Source organism: Hyperoodon ampullatus (genome assembly GCF_949752795.1).
Source record: "Hyperoodon ampullatus genome assembly, chromosome: 15".
Classification (NCBI taxonomy): Eukaryota; Metazoa; Chordata; class Mammalia; order Artiodactyla; family Ziphiidae; genus Hyperoodon; species Hyperoodon ampullatus.
This window is the reverse complement of record NC_136928.1, coordinates 56,677,010-56,695,140: the sequence shown is the minus strand read 5'-3', so window position 1 is coordinate 56,695,140 and position 18,131 is coordinate 56,677,010. Positions and strand designations below refer to the sequence as shown.

At 42.1% G+C, this 18,131-nt stretch overlaps 1 protein-coding gene across 4 annotated transcripts in view; it reads right to left on the bottom strand.

Moving 5' to 3' along the window:
* Positions 1-832: 832 nt before the first annotated feature.
* Positions 833-18,131, bottom strand: part of SLC8A1 (solute carrier family 8 member A1) — a gene marked incomplete at its 5' end in the record, with an annotated part of 342,960 nt that continues 325,661 nt past the window's right edge. For all 4 annotated transcript variants that reach the window (XM_079721305.1, XM_079721307.1, XM_079721306.1 and 1 more), the window contains one exon: positions 833-1,447. In XM_079721305.1, the coding sequence (XP_079577431.1) occupies positions 1,071-1,447 (377 nt within the window). In that variant the 3' untranslated portion in view covers positions 833-1,070. The remainder of the gene's footprint in view (positions 1,448-18,131) is intronic.

The window sequence follows — 18,131 nt, the reverse complement described above, 5'->3', positions numbered from 1 at the left end:
TGTGTAACAGGTATCACAACAACATTCCCAAACAGGCCCATGAAGGAGGAGCAGGTGTTCGGTCATGACTGGAACAGGAGTGTGCAGGCCATGGATGCTTTTGAAAACAGAACTGACGGATGATCCCAGGCAAGAGCCACATGGGACTGGGACACACACTGATGCAAGTGGAAAAGGATGATGTGCTTTTGGAATGGGGTTATTCTTCCTGTTTGTATGAGGGGAGGGGAGCAGGAAGGTTGGGATGGGGGGCCTGGGGGGTGAGCAGGGCTGGAACACCAGAATATAAGGGCCTTACTCATCACAGTCCAGTGCTAAAGAGATAAGAAAGGATTTTGCATGTTCCTGGGAATCTAGGCGCGATGTGCCTGTACCTGGTGAACAAGAGTGCCAGGCATCCTATCTTTCACTATCAGACTCTATCTAGGACCATGACTTTTCTGGGCTCCATTCCAGCTGCCGTGTTTCTTCTTGGAGGCAGCTTCACCTCTGCACTCCCATCCCAGAGATGAGCATGCAATTTAGTTATATGGTGAAGACATGCTTCTTTCTTTTTCCATGTCCATTTCCTCTCTTCATCCAAAATAATGTTTTAAATGTTTGGGGGAAGGGAGAGTAATCTTAATGATTTCCATTTTTACCCGAAACCCATTTGCATTGAGATTGGTCATCACCTCCCACAAGAGAAGCAAAAACCCTGATCCTCCCCAAAAACCAAAACAAAAGCCTAACATCAACTACCTCCCCAACCCCCGCCCCAAACAAGCAAAAAACAAACAGAAAACAAATCAAAGACTTAACGATTTATGAACCGGGGGAGAACACAGCCCTCAGAGGCTGAGCTGCAAAGATGGCCCTGCCTCCACGCCTGGTTCAACGTGACGATGCCCCTGGGAACAGGAGGTGATGCCTTCTCACTCCGGCCCTAGTACAGAGTCTGCTCGTGAAGCTGGATTCCATCAGCAGGTAAGTGGACATGACAAATGTCAGTTTCTTCTGTTCGTTATACATAATTTTTTATGTATATATATGTATATATATATATAAATTTACTACATCTGATTGTTCCTTTAGAAGCCTTTTATGTGGCAGTAGGCCTCCAGGGAGGAGAAGAAAATGTACAAGAGCCACAGGAGCACAAAGAGGCAGGATGTGAGGAGCTTGGCAGTCCGGGGCCCACCCAGCTCACCTCCGATTTCTGGCCTCCGCCGATACAGCAGCACCCCGACATTGATGAAAGCAAAAATGGTGAAGAGAGTGACGGAGAAAGCCAGCGTGCCGGGGGACACTTTGAACTGTTCCCCGTTGGCTGCATGGTAGATGGCAGCGATGGACCAGGCCACGCCAATTCCCAGGAAGACGTTCACTGCGTTGCTGCCTGTGACGTTACCTATGGATGCATCTGCGTACTGGTCCTGGGTGGCGGCCACTTTGCTTGCAAATGTGTCTGTGGAGGAAGAAGAAAAAGGCAATGACACTTAGCCACTTAAAGAGGTCTGTGGAGTGCCGGCAGCTTCAGCTGCGTACTCTGGAATCAAACCCTCGATGGAGACCCCGTGACCAGGACAGAGCTTTGATGTTCTCTCGAGTCCCAGTCGTGTGGTCAGAACGACAGGATCCAGGTATCAGGACTTGCTGACTTATAGGTGACCTTGGTCAAGTTCTTTACCCACAGATACCACGGTTCTTTGTAACACTGAGTTTGCAGGGAGGCATGTTTCAGAGCGTTATCATGGCCTATCTACATCAGAATCAGATGGGGTCCTTCTTAAGAATGAATATTACCAGGCTTCGTCCAGCCGTGCTAGATCATAAGTGCTGGGACTCAGGAACATGGTTTTACAACATGCCAAGAGATTCTAGGTCAATGAAGTTTGAGAATGGCTGCTGAAGGGTATTACTGAAGGCTGCTGTATCATCAGCTCTAGTTCATAGATGAGAAGGTTCAGGGCTCAGGAAATATTTCCAAAGATTCAAGAGCAAGTCAGTGGTGGAAGTGAAACTAACTGACCCATGATAACAAGTGACATGTGCCTAGAGCCTTACAAATAGGAAAGCAGATTCACCTATGTTATTGTGTTGATGGTGACAACAATTCTAGGAGGAGAGGAAACTTTATAGGTGAGGGTACTGGGCTCAGAGAGGTGCAACATCACACAGCGAGGAAGAAGCCATGTTAAGGCTTGAGCTCAGGCCTCCTGCCTTCATGCAAATGCTGTTCATCGTTCCATCTCACGCTTCCCTGGTCTATGGCATGTTAATGGCCATCCTCAAAGCTCTTTTTTTTTTTTTTTGCGTTACGCGGGCCTCTCACTGTTGTGGCCTCTCCCGTTGCGGAGCACAGGCTCTGGATGCGCAGGCTCAGCAGCCATGGCTCACGGGCCCAGCTGCTCCTCAGCATGTGGGATCTTCCTGGACCGGGGCACGAACCCGCATCCCCTGCATCGGCAGGTGGACGCTCAACCTCTGCACCACCAGGGAAGCCCCTCAAAGCTCTTTGTTCACCAATAATCCTGTATGCATCTTTTCTCCGAAGCTGGGAAAATCATACATTTCCTTTCTCTACAGCGAGCAGGACAACACTGACTTACACTTGGTGAGTAGAGTCAGGGGCTTAGTGCAAACTTGAGTCAGAGGGTGTCGAATTCTGCCTGCACAACGGAATGCGTGACCCCAGGCAGATTACTTATTTTTTCTGAGACTCAATTTCCTAATCTGTGAAATGAGGATAGTAATGCTCACTTCGGAGTGCTTTTGTTCAATTGAGCTATTGTATGTAAAATGCTAACGTTTCTTTGTACAAAGCAAGAGCAGCTCCTTTTGTTGCTTTGGGAAGACAGTGTGAACGGAGCTGCCTAGATCCAGTTATAACAAGTTGACGCTGGATCTGAGATAGCTCCCTTTATTAAGATGTGAACAGGACTTGTAAGATATTCAGCTTCCTTTCTATATGCTCACCTAGTTACTGGTATCAAAGTCCTTTCAGTTACCTCTGCAAAATACGTTGCACCGTCGGTTTAGAGTAGATACTAGTAACTGTCCAATTGCACTCACGTCTGCAAAGCCAGCAATGGCAGGTATGCTCTTACTACAAGTCAGGATGCTCTGAGCATGCGTGTAGCTGTGTGATACCTGGATGACTCTCTCCCCTCTGTTGCTATTCGTTGCCACTTCCAATGAGGAGGATACATAAAGCACGTACGTTTCTATCAGCCTGTAGATTCTTAGGCTTTTACCATGGATGCTGAGAAGCTACTGGATCTGTGGTGTCACATTCTTTCTGGAAGGGAACTGGTTAACCTTGAGGGCCCATCTCACTGATTCTGACCTGTCTGTGATGGAAAGCAGATTTTAGTTACTGTTTGATAAAGAGGCGGACTGCTTACTCTGTGCTACACACGTTACACGGATATTTTCATTCAACCCTCTTATCAACCTTATAGAGTAGATGTTATTATTCTGCTTTGACAACGTGGGAAACAGTGATGTTGTGACCGTATGCCTCTTGGACAGGGTGTCCGTCAACAAAGCAAGGATTCGGAAACCAAATCTGTTTGATTTCAGAGCCCATTCTCACCCTAGACCTCACCGCCCCTCCCAGGAAGGCTGAAGGTTTCCTTCCCTCTCGGTCCATTTCAGGTTGCCCTGTGCCTTCCACTCAGAAACCTTGAAGCAGCTCCTTCCTGTATCAGTGAGAGCCAAGACTGAAGGAGGTACAGGCAGCTTGCTGACCTGTCCTGCTGGACGGGTGCTGCCTTTCTGCATTCGTGATCACACTGCAGCCCCAACAGGGTTATCACAACAGAGGCCGGTGAGTAAAAGCCCAGTGAGACAATCTTCACAGTCTCTTGCTGTTCATTATTAAGAGTTGTTAGGACCTGACACAGCAGCAGCCTCAAAAACAGTGAAGTCATTTTGCTTTGACTTTTCGAGGACAGACAGACAGCTCAGCAAGGAAAGTAAAGGAACAGAGTCTAAAACAGGAGAAAGCCACTTACAGCTCAGCTGCTGCTGAGGATCACCTGAGATGTTATTCTGTGCTGACGTGGCTGCTGGCGGTGGCTAGTCACTGGGGGGTGCCTTCCCCCCCATGCTGCAGGGGCGGGGACCTGGCATGTTCCACAGCAGACGCATGCATACCTGCCCTGGCACGCAGTATGTGGCACACTAGACTTCCAGGTGCCCCATCTCCACTTGGAAACCCTGGACTTTCTGGATGGCATCTCTGCTGCTGCCCCAGAAGGGAATGAGGCACAAATTCAAAGATTTACTGGTCCCTCCTGGTTCTGCAGGGACTTCTCCCTTAAGCCATTTTTCAATAGCCTATTAATGTGAATAGTGCATGAGAATTCTTGTAATAATAGGTTCCTGTTTACAAATGCCTTTCTTTGGATTCTCTGAAAATTAGTTGCCAAAGTGATTAGCTCCTCACATAAATGAAACATGTTTGGGCCTCTGAATCAGGGAGGTTTTTTTTTTACCTGGGTTACACATCAGAGCTTTGCTTTTCAATTCAAAAGCTGTGTAAAAAAAATTGTAGAAACACAAGTAAATCCAAACCATTAGCCTTAACTGCAACAAAGACAACTCTGATTTCCCAAGGATGTGTGATGGAATCTCCCCCAACTACCTTCTCTCACCGCTGCTTAGTGCACAGAGCAGCGGAACACAGACTGCAGGCAAGGCCCTGCCAAGCCTGACCCTGAATGCCAAGCCCACAACCTGCTCGTGGCTGAACAAGGCAAAAGCCACTCAAATGCCATTCCCCACAGTGAAGTCCAAAGAAGGACTATTGACATGGTGTAAGCATATTCAGAACTTGGACCGTTAAATACAAACATATATGAATCAGATTTCCACTGTGATTGGTACAAAGTTATGTTGATAATCATTTACATATGTGTGTATACCTATACCTACATATATACTTCAGGTTAGTATTCTAATAGTAATTTTTGCTTCTAACTCCCACCTTGAATTCTAATGAATTTTATTTTTATATTTTTCCTTTCTTATAAACATCTTTATTCTCAAACTTCAGTTCTATTCATTGCTCAGCCATATTATAATTTGTTTGCAATGTCTTTTATTATCTAATAAGACTCACAATAGGAATAATCTTGGCAAATATCGATGGGCTGGACACAGGGACTAGTCACTATTCTGAGCCCTTTGATCAGCCCCTGTAAAGTTCTTGGCAGAAATGCAAGCACTAAAATTGTATATATATATATTTTTGGCCACACTGGAAGGCATGCAGGACCTTAGTCCCCTGGCCAGGGATCAAACCCGCGCCCCCTGAATTCTAATACATTTTAAATTAGTCGTAGAGTTTTAGACTTTTGGTCCTGCCTCCTTCGTACCCACTAACAGGGAAGATTTGTTTGGCAGGCAGTGTGGCTGGAATTAAGCCACATGTTACAGAGTCAGGACATAATTGTTCTCTGCATCTAACCTTGGCGGCTAAGTCATCTAGTCAATATGCAGGAATATTGACTAGATATCAACACAGTCCCCTTTGCTCCAGAAATGATTTTTTAACTGAACTTAAACTTTATCACTACATACAGACTAATCCTCAAACATCTCTTCTGTAAAAAGATAGTTCTTACAGCCCTGCAGGTCACAGGAAGGGTTTTCGTATTACCTAGAGTACCATCCCACGTGGTTTATCTTCGTCTTGACTCTTAGCAGGTGCTGGGGGTCAGCTGTGCAACTCTCAAGTGCTTGGCGCCTAGGAGCAGATTTTGACTGGAGCCCAGCCTGGTACGGAGGCATGGTTGTTGCCTCCCATCACCTGTGAATTACTGATGATGCAGGGGACAGAGCAGGCGGTTCAGAGCTTCCTGCTGCGTTAGTGGGAGAAGTCTCATCAAGGGGACCCTCTGGGCTCTTCTGTCAGTGTGTTCTTGGGCAAGACACTCACTCTCTGGGGGGTTCTGGTTTCCTAACTTTACTGTTTGGGTGGTACATAGAATACATCAAGAGACTCAATTCACATATATGATTTTCGTGGGATTTTTCTTTTTTGCAGGCGTTTGTACATGACCACCCACCTTCCTTCAAATTGACTAATGATGACGATATCTCATTTTAAAGAATAAATGACCTAGATGAAATAGTCAAAGTGATCTCTAGACTTGAAGATCTTGCTAGTGATGAAATTGTGGCAGTATTTATGGAGTTGAACCACACAGCACAGGGTCATTTGACCTCTTAAAAATAGGTAAGAAATGTTGGCAAGGTTACTTACTTCAAATCACATGACCATTTATATGAGTGTAGCCATGCAATGACTGGTGGCAGTGATGACTATTTCAGATACTGTGTATCATGTCAATCCAGTGTGCATATCACTGGCACTGGAAATACTGGGAGAGCCTAGTTAAAAAAAACAATGAAGATTTGTGGCTCCACCCTTCACCCACCTAATCAGACTCTGAGAAAAAGATACAGGAATACACATTTTAATAAGTGCCTGAGGTGCCTAGCTTTTACACCAAGGTTCAAGAACCATAGCTCTCAGGCATGGAAATGGAAGCTACTACTCCCTACTCCCAGTGCCCACAGTTTGGGGGGGCCTTGCTGGCAGGAAGAGATGTTTGAGTCTCAGGGAAGCAGCTAATTGAGGAGAAGTAAGGAGCAGCTGATTCCTCTTAGAGACAGTGATGCCCTCTGATAGAGTGCTCATTTGCTCATAAAACAACTTAGTGGAGGGGCTGGGACTCCTTGACTGTGAAGTCCCCCACTCTCAAGTTGTGCTATACTCTCAATTTTTTTGAAAAAAAAAACAAACCCCATTCCTGCATGGCAACTATAAAAGGCCAAGGAAAGAGTGGAATTTACTTAAATTAGTTGAATTCTGGCTCTTTCACTTGCCAGGTAAGAAGCTTACCTACTTTAATATGGTTTTGAGGGAAATGAGTTAACATGAACAGCGCTCAGAATAGGGCCTGGCCCTTAATTAGTGCTCAATATTAGTAATTTTTTTTTGTGTGTGTGGTACTGTGGCCTGTCACTACTGTGGCCTGTCTCGTTGCGCAGTATAGGCTCCGGACACGCAGGCTCAGCAGCCATGGCTCACGGGCCCTGCCGCTCCGTGGCATGTGGGAGCTTCCCGGACTGGGGCACGAACCCGTGTCCCCTGCATCAGCAGGCGGACTCTCAACCACTGCGCTAGCAGGGAAGCCCTAGTAATTATTTTTATAATACAACAGAATCCATAAGTGGTATGGAATTGTGAGTTACTGTAATGATTCTAAGCTTCTGGGGAGTTATAACACCCTTTAAAGACATATTAACTTTATGGTCCTAGGTATTTAAAAATGTGGTAGAGTATACAACTATTCTTAAAATCAAAGAGATTTTTATTTTGAAAATTCCATATAACCTAAGTCATAAAAAGACATTAGAGATCTGGTTCATGGCCCTAATTTTAGTAGTGACTGAAAGGCAGACCTCTTTGCTTAAACAATGTATGTATTCCTCTCTATCCTTTCCTCTCTTCTATGCAGTTTTGTTTCCCTCTTTGAGAATTCAAATGGAAATTTTATTTATGTACTCATTCCCTGTCACTAAGAACCTTAAACAAGTTTTTGCTTTTGGTTGTGATTGTAAGGCCAACTGGCCCGAGGCAGGGGAACGCAATCAGATTCACAGGTTGCATCAGACCAAAACTCTCCGGACCACCCAGTTCCAGGAACTGACCTGGGGACTTTCCACCTGGCCCAGCCTTCCCACCTTTCAAGGGGTGGGACTAGCGGTCCCAAGACTGATGTAACCGGCACCAGATATTCCCACGATGCCGGAAGAGACCACCAAATAAGGAATACCTTGCGCCCTCCCAGATTCACCACACCCCTTTCCCTTCTTCCCCTATAAAACCTTGCTCAACCTTCGCCCGGGTGCGACTTCTCTGGCCCCTTTCTCTCGGACCAGTGAACCTCGCCCGGGAGCGCCCCCTAATAAAGCTCACTTGAAGCTTTCCTCTGTTTCGTGATGCCGTTTGTTAAGATCCGACCTTACAGTGATATTTATTTACCCCAGTAAATATGAAACCCACACTTTCTTACTTACACACACATACTCACTTCACTGGTTCAAATGAAAAGAAACCTTGTTTGACATCTAAGTGAAGTTTAAGAGATCAGGGAATTACTGATGTTTGACTGAATAATGACCAGTTAGGAGAGGAGTTGTAAAAACTGAAAAAGGGAAAAACACGTAAAATTTCTGCCCATAAAAACTGTCCCTGAAAAAGAAATGGAGACAATGACACCTATTTTTAGAAGAGAAGAAAAGAGGTAAGTGAAAAGCTCAAGAGGACTCACGTTGGCAGGTCAGAACACCTGTTTCTACTCATTTTTATCACCAGGGTAACTTTTGAAAAATACCGAATTGTGAGGTCCACTATGAGTTTCTGCTTCCTTGGTCTGGAATGCGGTCTGAGCACTGGCATCTTTCAAAGCTCCCCAAGCAGACTGAGGTCCACTAACCAACTACTCAGAGCCCTTGCTTCACCCTCTGTGTAAGGACAATGGCACCTTCCCAGGATTAGCTGAGATAATGCATGGAATAGCTCTGACACGTAGGTCAACAAAATCAGTGTTTTGGGAACAACAGGGTGGAGACAAGATACAGAGTAGAGGACGTGAGCTCACCTCTTCTTATGAAAACACCAAAATCACAACTAACTGCTGAAAAACCATCAACAACAAAACACTGGAACTTACCAAAAAAGTTATCCTAAATCCAAAGCCAAAGAAGCCACAATGAGCCGGTAGGAGGGGCTCAATTGTGATAAAATCAAATCCCATACCCACTGGGTGGGCAACCCATAAACTGGAAAATAATTATGTCACAGAAGTCTTCACAAGAGTGAAAGTTCTGAGCCCCATGTCAGGCTCCCAGCCTGGGGGTCTGGCAACAGGAGGTGGAGCCCCCAGAGAATCTGGCTTTGAAGGCCAGCAGGGTTTCATCACAGGAATTCCACAGGACTGGGGAAAACAGAAACTCCACTCTTGGAGGGCACACACACACAAGGTCTTGTGCACACCAGGACCCAGTGAAAAAAGCAGTGGCCTCATAAGGGCCTGGGCCAGACCTACCTGCTGGTGGTGGAGGGTCTCCTGTGGAGGCAGGGGTGCCTGTGGCTCACTGTAGGGACAAAGACACTGGCAGTGGTAGTTCTGGGGAGTACTCATTGGTGTGAGCCCTTGAGGGGGCCACCATTTTCTCACCAAGACCTGGCCCCACCCAACAGGCTGTAGGCTCCAGTGCTGGGACTCCTCAGTCCAGACACCCAACAGGGCAGGAACACAGCCCCACCCATCAGCAGACAGGCTGCTTAAAGTCTTCCTGAGCATATAGTTGCCCACTAAACTCACCGCTTGACATGGCCCTGGCCACCAGAGGGACATACCCACTTCCAACCACCAGTGGGCAGGAACCAGTCTCTCCCACCAGGAAACTTGCACAAGCCTCTGAGACAACCTCATCCACCAGGGGCCAGACAGCAGGAACAAGAAGAACTACAATCCTGCAGCCTGTGGAACAGAAACTGCAATCACAGAAAGTGAGAAAAAATGAGACAGGAGAGGAAATGTCCCAGATGAAGGAACAAGATAAAACCCCAGAAGAACAACTAAGTGAAGGGGCAATAGGTAATCTACCCAAAAAAGAATTCAGGGCTTCCCTGGTGGCGCAGTGGTTGAGAGTCCACCTGCCGATTCAGGGGACACGGGTTCATGCCCCGGTCCGGGAAGATCCCACATGCCGCGGAGTGGATGGGCCCGTGAGCCATGGATGCTGAGCCCGTGTGTCCAGAGCCTGTGCTCCACAACGGGAGAGGCCACAACAGTGAGAGGCCCGTGTACTGTAAAAAAAATAAAAAATTCAGAGTAATGATAGTGATCCAAGATCTTGGAAAAAGAATGGAGGGACGGAGCAAGAAGATACAAGAAATGTTTAATCTCCAAAATATACAAGCAACTCATGCAGTTCAATATAAAAAAAACAAACAACCCAATCCAAAAATGGGCAGAAGACCTAAATAGACATTTCTCCAAAGAAGATATACAGACTGCCAACAAACACATGAAAGAATGCTCAACATCATTAATCATTAGAGAAATGCAAATCAAAACTACAATGAGATATCATCTCACACCAGTCAGAATGGCCATCAAAAAAATCTAGAAACAATAAATGCTGGAGAGAGTGTGGAGAAAAGGGAACACTCTTGCACTGTTGGGGGGAATGTAAATTGATACAGTCACTATGGAGAACAGTATGGAGGTTCCTTAAAAAACTACAAATAGAACTACCATATGACCCAGCAATCCCACTACTGGGCATATACCCTGAGAAAACCATAATTCAAAAAGAGTCATGTACCAAAATGTTCATTGCAGCTCTATTTACAATAGCCTGGAGATGGAAACAACCTAAGTGTCCGTCATCCGATGAATGGATAAAGAAGATGTGGCACATACATACAATGGAATATTACTCAGCCATAAAAAGAAACGAAATTGAGCTATTTGTAATGAGGTGGATAGACCTAGAGTCTGTCATACAGAGTGAAGTAAGTCGGAAAGAGAAAGACAAATACTGTATGCTAACACATATATATGGAATTTAGGGGAAAAAATGTCATGAAGAACCTAGGGGTAAAACAGGAATAAAGACACAGACTTACTTGAGAATGGACTTGAGGTTATGGGGAGGGGGAAGGGTAAGCTGTGACAAAGCGAGAGAGAGGCATGGACATATATACACTACCAAACGTAAGGTAGATAGATAGTGGGAAGCAGCCGCATAGCACAGGGAGATCAGCTCGGTGCTTTGTGACCACCTAGAGGGGTGGGATAGGGAGGTTGGGAGGGAGGGAGACACAAGATGGAAGAGACATGGGAACATATGTATATGTATAACTGATTCACTTTGTTATAAAAGCAGAAACTAACACACCACTGTAAAGCAATTATACTCCAATAAAGATTTAAAAAAAAATAAAAGGCCAGAAACTTAAAACAATCTTGCTTATATACAGATTGCTATATCAAAAACTCATGGTAACCAAACCAAAAATCTACAATAGATATACACACAAAAAAGAAAAAGGAATCCAAACACAACACTAAGTCATCAACTCACAAGAGAACAAAAGAGGAGGAAAGAAAAAAGGCCAACAACGAACCAAAAACAATTAAGAAAATGGCAATAAGAGCATACATATTGATAATTACTTAAAAGGATTAAATGCTCCAACCAAAAGACATAGACTGGCGGAATGGATACAAAAACAAGACCTGTATACAGGCTGTCTACAAGAGACCCACTTCAGATCTAGAGACACATACAGACTGAAAACAAGGGGATGGAAAAAGCTATCCCATGCAAATGGAAACCACAAGAAAGCTGGAGTAGCAATACTCATATCAGACAAAATAGACTTTAAAGAATGTTACAAGAGACAAGGAAGGACACTCCATAATGATCAAGGGATCAATCCAAGAAGAAGATATAACAATTGTAAATATACACCTCAGTAAATAAGGCAAATTCTAACAGCTGTAAAAGGGGAAATCGACAATAACACAATAATAGTAGGGGATTTTAACACCCCACTTTCACCAACAGACAGATCATCCAAAATGAAAATAAATAAGGAAACACAGGACTTAACACATTAGGCCAGATGAATTTAATATTTATAGAGCATTCCATCAAAAAGCGCCAGAACACACATTCTTCTCAAGTGCACATGGAACATTCTCCAGGACTGATCACATGCTGGGCCAAAAAGCAAGCTTCAGTAAATTTAAGAAAATTGAAATCACATCAAGCATCTTTTCTGACCACAACACTTTGAGGTTAGAAATCAACTACAAGAAAAAAAAAACTGTAAAAAACACAAACACATGGAGACTAAACAATATGCTACTAAACAACCAATGGATCACTGAAAAGAAAAAATCAAAGAGGAAATTAAAAAATACCTAGAGACAAATGAAAAGGAAAGCACAAAAATCTCAAACCTATGGGATGCAGCAAAAGCACTTCTAAGAGGGAAGTTTATAGCAATACAATCTTACCTCAGGAAACAAGAAAAACCTCAAACAACCTAAACTTATACCTAAAGAAACTAGAGAAAGAAGAACAAACAAAACCCAAAGTTTTGTTTGTAGAAGGAAAGAAATCATAAAGATCAGAAATATAGATGAAGGAAACAATAGCAAAGGTAAATGAAACTAAAAGCTGGTTCTTTGAGATTAACAAAATTGATAAACCTTTAGCCAGACCCATCAAAAAAAAAGAGGGAGAGGACTCAAATCAATAAAATTAGAAATGAAAAAGGAGAAGTTACAATGGAAGCCACAGAAATACAAAGGATCATAAGAGACTACTGCAAGCAACTATATGCCAATAAAATGGACAACCTAGAAGAAATGAACAAATTCTTAGAAAGGTACAGTCTTCCAAGACTGAACCCGGAAGAAATAGAAAATATGAACAGATCAATCACATGTACTGAAATTGAAACTGTGATTTAAAAACTCCCAACAAACAAACGTCCAGGACCAGATGGCTTCACAGGCAAATTTTATCAAACATTTAGAGAAGAGTTAACACATATCCTTCTGAAACTCTTCCAAAATATAGCAGAGGGAGGAACACTCCCAAACTCATTCTACGAGGCCACCATAACCCTGATACCAAAACCAGACAAAAATGTCACAAAAAAGAAAACTACAGACCAATAACACTGAAGAACATAGATGCAAAAGTCCTCAACAAAATACTAGCAAACTGAATCCAAAAATACATTAAAAGGATCATATACCATGATCATGTGGGATTTATCCTGGGGATGCAAGGATTTTTCAATATCCACAAATTAATCAGTGTGATACACCACATCAACAAGTTTAAGAATAAAAACCATATGGTCATCTCAATAGATGCAGAAAAAGCTTTTACAAAATTCAACACTGATTTATTATAAAAACTCTCCAGAAAATGGGCATAGAGGGAACCTACCTCAACATAATAAAGGCCATATATGACAAACCTACAGCTAACATCATTCTCAATGGTGAAAAGCTGAGAGCATTTCCTCTAAGATCAGGAACAAGACAAGGGTGTCCACTCTCGCCTCTTTTTTCAACTTAGTTTTGGATGTCCTAGCCATGGCAATCAGAGAAGGAAAATATAAGGAATCCAAATCGGAAAAGAAGAAGTAAAACCGTCACTGTAGGCAGATGACATGATACTATACATAGAAAATCTTAAAGATGCCACCAGAAAACTACTAGAGCTCATCAATGAATTGGTAAAGTTGCAGGATACAAAATTAATACACAGAATCTGTTGAATTTCTATACACTAACAACAAAACATCAGAAGGGGAAGTTAAACAATCCCATTTACCATCACATCAAAAAGAATAAAACACCTGGAATTAACCTACCTAAGGATGCAAAAGACCAGTACTCTGAAAACTGTAAGATGCTGATGAAAGAAATCAAAGATGACACAAACACATGGAAAGATCTAGTGTGTTCTTGGATTGGAGGAATCAATATTGTGAAAATGACTGTATTACTCAAGGCAATCTGCAGATTCAATGCAATCCCCATTAAATTACCAATGACATTTTTCACAGAACTAGAGCAAAAAATCCTAAAATTTGTATTGAGACACAAAAAATCCCGAATAAGCAAAGCAATCTTGATTAAGAAAAATGAAGCTGGAGGAATCAGGCTCCCTGATTTCAGACTATACTACAAAGCTACAGTCATCAAAAGAGTACAGTACTGGCACAAAAACACAAATACAGATCAATGGAACAGGATAGAAAGCCCAGAGAGAAACCCACGCACCTATGGTCAATTAATCTATGTCAAAGAAGGTAAGACTATACAATGGAGAAAGATAGTCTCATCAATAAATGGTGCTTGGACGAAAGAGAGGCATGGACATATATACACTACCAAACGTAAGGTAGATAGATAGTGGGAAGCAGCCGCAGAGCACAGGGAGATCAGCTCGGTGCTTTGTGACTGCCTGGAGGGGTGGGATGGGGAGGGTGGGAGGGAGGGAGATGCATGAGGGAAGGGATGTGGGAACAGATGTATATGTATGACTGATTCACTTTGTTATAAAGCAGAAACTAATAAAAAAAAATTAAAAAAAAATAAATGGTGCTTGGAAAACTGGACAGCTACATGTAACAGAATGAAATTAGAACATTCTTTAACACCATATACAAAAATAGACTCAAAATGGATTAAAGACCTAAATGTAAGACCTGATACTATAAAACTCCTAGAGGAAAACATAGGCAGGACACTCTGACATAAATCGCAGCAATATCTTTTTCGACTGTCTCCTAGGGTAATAGAAATAAAAATTAAAATAAACAAATGGGACCTAATTAAACTCAGAAGCTATAGCACAGCAATGGAAATCATAAACAGAATGAAGACAACCCACAGTACGGGAGAAAATATTTGCAAATGATGCAACCGACTAATTAATAAGGGATTAATCTCCAAAATTTACAAACAGCTCATGCATCTCAGTATCAAAAAAACAAACAACCCAATCAAAAAATGGGCAGAAGACCTAAATAGACATTTCTCCAAGGAAGACATACAGATAGCCAAGAGGCACATGTAAAGATGCTCTACATCACTAATTATTAGAGAAATGCAAATCAAAACTACAATGAGATATCACCTCACACCAGTCAGAATGGTCATCATCAAAAAGTCTACAAATAATAAATGCTGGAGAGGGTGTAGAGAAAAGGGAACTCTCCTACACTGTTGGTGGGAATGTAAATTGGTACAACTACTATGGAGAACAGTATGGGAGGTTCCTTAAAAAACTAAAAATAGAACTACCCTATGATCCAGCAATCCCATTCATGGGCATATATCCAGAGAAAACCATGGTTTGAAAGGATACATGCATCCCAATGTTCATTGCAGCATGGTTTACAATAGCCAAGACATGGAGGCAAACTAAGTGTCCATCAACAGAGGAATGGATAAAGAAGATGTGGTACATATATACAATGGAGTATTACTCAGCCATAAAAATAATGAAATAATGCCATTTGCAGCAACATGGATGGACCTAGAGATTATCATACTAAGTGAAGTAAGTCAGACAGAGAAAGACAAATATCATATGATATCACTTCTATTTGGAATCTAAAAAAAATGATACAAACGAACTTATTTGCAAAACAGAAACAGATGGACAGAAAACAAACTTATGGTTACCAAAGGGGAAAGGTTCGGGGGATGGGATAAATTGGAAGTATGGGATTGACACATACACACGGCTAGATAACCAACAAGAACCTACTGTATAACACAGGGAACTCTGCTCAATATTGTGTAATAACCTAAATGGGAAAATAATTTGAAAAAGAATAGATACATGTATATGTATAACTGAATCACTTTGCTGTACACCTGAAACTAACACAACATTGTTAATCAACTATACTCCAATATAAAATAAAAAGTTAAAAAAAATCAACATTTTGTTATCAAATAATTTTTCATTTTGATATGTTAACTTGAATGTTTGCACTTTGTAGGGTTACCGCTGGGACTTAATTTTCCTATGATGTATCTGAAATCCTGGTATATTTCAAGTTCAAAGAAAGATTAATTCCAAATAAAATAGAAAAATAATAGGGGTTTATTTATCAGGGAACACAAGGCAGAGAAGAGAATGAGAGATAACCAGCAGTGCTATTTGACCTGCCTTCCAAACTAATTTGATACATGTTCTCAAAAAGAGTAAACACTCCACTCTTAAACATACCCATAACATATAGTCCCATAACACGATTGTTCTTCAGAACAACGTTCATGAATGTCCAAGAGTGGATCCAAGGTTCCCCTTCCTTGTTCAAGCTCTTAGCTTCATGGCGTTTGCTAAAATTTTCTAAAGTCCGTGATTCTAATTCTTTGATGTTAGTAAAAACACTTTGAGCCTTCCAAAGAACTCTGATGGTTTATCTGAGATGGGGCTCTACAATTTCTCAGTCATCTGTTCCCCCCTCTCACTCTTGATCCTGAAAAGAACCTTAAATCAACTAACTGGGTGTAGAGGAAAGAAGCTGTGTTCTGACCTGCTGTCTCTTGAGACCTGGATTAACACAGTTCTGGAGTGGATCAGATTATGTATGCGTGGTACCCTGGGAGTCCTGCTTGTTTACTTCCCCAAATAAAAATGTTGATGCAGATTATAGTGATGGACATTCCAACGTGTGCCTGATCAAGTAAGGGGTACGAGGCTGACTGACTTTAAAGAAGTCTCCTTGCTCTGGTAAACCAGCAGCTGGATGACGACCATGGTGTCTGACAGTTCCCAGTTGGTCCATGTGAGGTAATGGTTCTGCTTAGCATGGAGTTATTGGGTTGGCCAAACAGTTCATTCCATTAGTGAATACACTGTTCAATAATATTCTTGGTGAAAATGAAAAATGTCTTTTATTTTCACTTAAAACCGAATGAACTGTTTGGCCAACCCAACATTTAGTAAGCTGAGGCCACTGTGAGTGGCCAGTTTGGTCACCTGAGTCTGTGTTACTCCAGATACTGACTACTGTTACTGAAGAATGCCAGTCCTAATAACTCTGGCCAGCATAATATATCTAGTTATGGTAGTAAGGAGCCTAAGCTTAAGTAAGACCTGGTTCTGCTCCCATTTGCCATGCACTGGCCATGTGACCCCAGTATAACCTCCCTAAGCCTCTGAAACCTCATCTGTAAAAGAGGTGAAATACAAGTCCGCATTTGTATGGCTGTTAAGATAATTAAAAGAAGTGATGCAAAAAGGCTTAGTGTGGTGTCTGGAAATTAGTAGGTGCACAACAAATGCTACCTATTATTACATTTCAGAAATCTTTGTTCTGGTGATAACAAAGGAAATGATGATATTAAAATCTTTTATTATGGTTTCCTTCAGCCAGGTGATTTAGGGTTAATAGGCCTTATGCAGGATTATGGGAAAATGTGGTTCTGTCTTTGATGTCCAGAAATGATAGAGGAGATAAGGACAACAATAGTTAACATTTATATGGCTTCCTATGGGAAGCACTATACATACATAGTTTCTCATTTAATCCACAAACAGCCCTTTCATGTGGCTACTATTATCCCTATTTAACAGATGAGACAACTGAAGCCCAGAGTATAAGAAATTTGACCAAAGTTACACAGTCAGTAAGAAGTGAAGCTAGGATTCAGACCAAAGGAGTGTGACTCTAGCTGGAGTGCACGTTCTTAACCACAAGTTGATAAGGACTAGATAATTGACATACTTTAAACTTGAAAATGGACAAAGGGTTCAAAGAAAATGTACAGAAACTTCATCACATTGAACTATGATTGTAAGTACATGGTGTTAAAACAGCTGAACTTTTTGAGAGATCAATGACTGATAAAGTAATTGTTTTGACTCCTTATGTCCCTGGCTCCTCCCAGAATTACATGTACCCTGTCTTTAACCCATAAAAATGGGTTTGAATGAATCTATATTAAAAAAATAAAGTTTCTGATATTTTGAATTTTTAGCCATAATTCTCTTACTCTTATAATGAAGCTTTAATAATACCAAATCCATGAGGGTAAAAAAATCAGTAGGATGTAGTCAAGCAACATTTTCAAAAGGAAAAAAGAAAGGGCAGAATTGGGGCCAAAACAAAGAGCTGCATTAATTGTCCCTTTCCTTAGCCATGTTGGTTTGTTATTAGAAAGATACAACTGAAACTCCCTTCTTGCCTCAAAAACAGTCCAGAGCTGCCCTGCACAAAAAATTGTCCCCCATTTTGCTTCTCCCTCCTTCTCTCTCTTAACCTTCCTTGCATTTGAAGCCTGGTTCTTTCTTCTATGCTTTGTTCTATTTTTGGGAACATCCATTTCTCATCTGAATCCTCTCAAATCCTCTCCCTCCTCTTTTCTAGTCCTACTTTAGACATGGTAAAGTGAAAGGTCCCCCAAGTCTCACTAGAGCTAAATACAGCTGAGAAGGATCTGAAAGAAAAATCTGGAGAAAAATGAAAACAGAAACCCTTGCTCTCACCTCCAGGTAGCCTTAAT